Source organism: Loa loa (genome assembly GCF_000183805.2).
Source record: "Loa loa unplaced genomic scaffold supercont3.308, whole genome shotgun sequence".
NCBI classification, from domain to species: Eukaryota; Metazoa; Nematoda; class Chromadorea; order Rhabditida; family Onchocercidae; genus Loa; species Loa loa.
In genome coordinates this window covers 7884-10630 of record NW_018108488.1, presented here as the reverse complement: position 1 = coordinate 10630, position 2747 = coordinate 7884, and the positions used below count along the sequence as shown (strand labels likewise).

The following is a 2747-nucleotide window of genomic DNA, read 5'->3' as shown; positions in this document are numbered from 1 at the left end:
AGTTTTTTTTTTTTTTTTTTTTTTTTCTTATCCTATATCATTTAGATGGCGTAAATTGTTGAAAATCTGAGAAGTGAAAAAAAAAAGTGAAGCAACACGGCATTTCTACACAATAAATATCAACAGACAAGATGTATCAATACCACGCTTATACAGATAAAAAGAGTTCGCCACTGATAATAACCACAACCTAACACAATGAAGCAAAATTAAATGATTTCAAGAGAATTACCTGAAGATTTGTTGCATACTGTGAACAATAGTCTTTCATTGTACCATCCCAATCCGTGATAAATATTGGTTTCTTACCGGTAATCGCTTCCGAACTAACAAATGTGTAGAGGAATCTAAAAGAATCCTTGTTTACAAACAAAGCCTTGTTTTGTTTGAATCCTTGTTTCCACAAATGAAAGTCCGAATAGTTTTGCGAAAAAAATTGAGAAGAAATAGTTTCAGAAAGTTACTTCACAGTATCTTTATATTCTTTTACAAATTTTTCTTTGCCCTGCGGATGGTAACTTGCAAGGATTGAAATTAAATCAACTCGAGATATTATGACTGGCCACGATAAGCTTGGTTCTTCTCTTCGGATATTAATCAATGCATCGAGATATTTCAAGTCTTTCTGCAAATAAGATGCTTTCCTGAACTTTGAAATATAAACTGTTTTTTAGTTAGTTAGAAGGGCTTATAATTTCCTCACGTTTGCGAAGTGATAGTAATCCTCGGCTTTTTGGGGCACAAATTGCTTTCCTTCGTATTTTTTTTTCGAACAATATATAATGAATTTCATAATATATTTGATATAAAAATGCTGATAACGAATTTGAGAAGGCTTGTGATGATATCATGACAACTGAACGATTTAAAACTATAACACAGCAAACACTAGAAGAAGACATACTTCAAGACCTCGCGTTTCATCTCCGATATTTATGCTCAATTTTGTCGTAAGCGTACACATTTCACGTTGGAAAGAATGAGTATGATCATCAGTTAGTTTTTCATAAGCTCGTTTTAATATTTCAATATCATCCTTCTTCAAATCCTTTCCATTTAGTAATGCAAAAACTATCGCACGTCGTGTTTCTTGCATCTGAAAGCACGACTACAACATTAATCTTCTCGGACCACCGGGTATAACAAGGTCTTCACGGACTACAACTAGTCAAACTGTCGCTATGTAAAAAATGAGAGATACTGAAAACCGTTCATAATTTCCACCACATTATCCTCGAAGAATAAAATCGCCAAAATGTTGACCGATGATTGGGAAAGTATATGAAACTTTGAAATGCATGACAGGAACGCAAACCTTATACATGAGTTTCTTAAATTCATCAACGGTCTGAACATTATCATTATCGACTATACCAGCTTGACCCACTGATGATGAGTTCTGCTCCGTGCTTTTATCAGTTCCTGAAGAGTGAATTACATTAACAAGAGAAATATCAAAAATAAAATTAAATAAATCAATAAATTATATTACGATCTGATTGATTTCTAAGTACATGTCCAGAAGAACAAAAATCGACTTCCAATCATTTGCAAACATAACATTGAAGAAAGATTTAATTCGTCATCTTCTAACCTTCCCCTATTCCAACCTCGCTCCGTCTCCACTGTCTGTTCATTCATTATACTAACTCTATAATAGCTACAGCAGTTTTATATATTATATGTTTGGTTTAATCATTTTTAGAAGTTTCTGCAATCAAGAAAAAGTGCCTGCATGTTTTGCAAATATATTCACGGAATTAAGAAAGGGAAAGGGCTCAATAAACTTATCACAAAGCGCAACTGCGGTGGGCTAACGGATTAAGCCGAGCAATTTCCAACCATTCACTTTTGGTGACTTGAAGTCTTTGAAAAAGTATGCCATATGCAGTTCCTCAGAAAAAGAGAATTATCTTGTATTGACAAGTTGAAAAGGCGATCATGCAACATCTCAAAACAGACAAACCCGATTCAAACGCTTCTTTTCCTTCTTCTTCCGTCTGCTCGTCTTTTCCTGCTTCATGCTTTTGTGATTTATCACTTTTTCGCTTTTCCTGGTCTGTAACCGCTTCCGTCATTAAGCACCCTCACACGAACGTCTTTTGACGTCACCCTATAAAAACAACAAAATAAAGTGCCATTCAACTCGGCGAACAAGAAACTGGGATTTGAAAAAAAAACCGAAACATGTGGACCATCGCTTATAATATGCTACTTTATAAAAATAAAATATAATTGAATCTGACACATAAACCAATATTAGGAGCCTTCCCATCCATATATTCCAATCATTAAGCAAACCGCTAGATGAATATAGCGATTTTATAATCTCGATAGAGAATCAAATAAGAATAATGATACTAGAAGAAAAGACACGGTCAAAGATCAGTGCGCAGTAAGAATTGTTTTAATTACCAAACTTATATCTCGTAAAGAGCCAATAATCCAAGTGATACCTAACCCAAACACACAATATTTGCTAAGCGATACTTTGCTAGTTGTCATATATTCCGCTCATATGCTATTAATAACCAGTACTATGATGATTTGACAAACCGCCTACAAACTAATTACATGTTCTGCACATTTTAAAGTATTGTGATCTAAGATTCAAATCTGCAGGAAGAATTTTCTACAGTGTTGTACCCAGACTAGTGACTAACTGAAAGCAACGTAAAACGCAATATAAAAGGTTATCGTCGTGGTGATGACCTAAATTTTCAAAAAAGCAACTATGTATTTCAACC

The 2747-nt window shown here is 34.2% G+C and overlaps 1 protein-coding gene across 1 annotated transcript in view; it reads right to left on the bottom strand.

Moving 5' to 3' along the window:
* Nucleotides 1–190: 190 nt before the first annotated feature.
* Nucleotides 191–2747, bottom strand: part of LOAG_14341 (hypothetical protein) — a gene marked incomplete at its 3' end in the record, with an annotated part of 3782 nt that continues 1225 nt past the window's right edge. The window contains exons 2-6 of the mRNA XM_020448796.1: nt 1967–2113; nt 1316–1422; nt 905–1096; nt 465–625; nt 191–347 (exon numbers count right to left, since the gene is read on the bottom strand). Coding sequence (XP_020301086.1) covers nt 191–347; nt 465–625; nt 905–1096; nt 1316–1422; nt 1967–2078 — 729 coding nt within the window. The 5' untranslated portion in view covers nt 2079–2113. The remainder of the gene's footprint in view (nt 348–464; nt 626–904; nt 1097–1315; nt 1423–1966; nt 2114–2747) is intronic.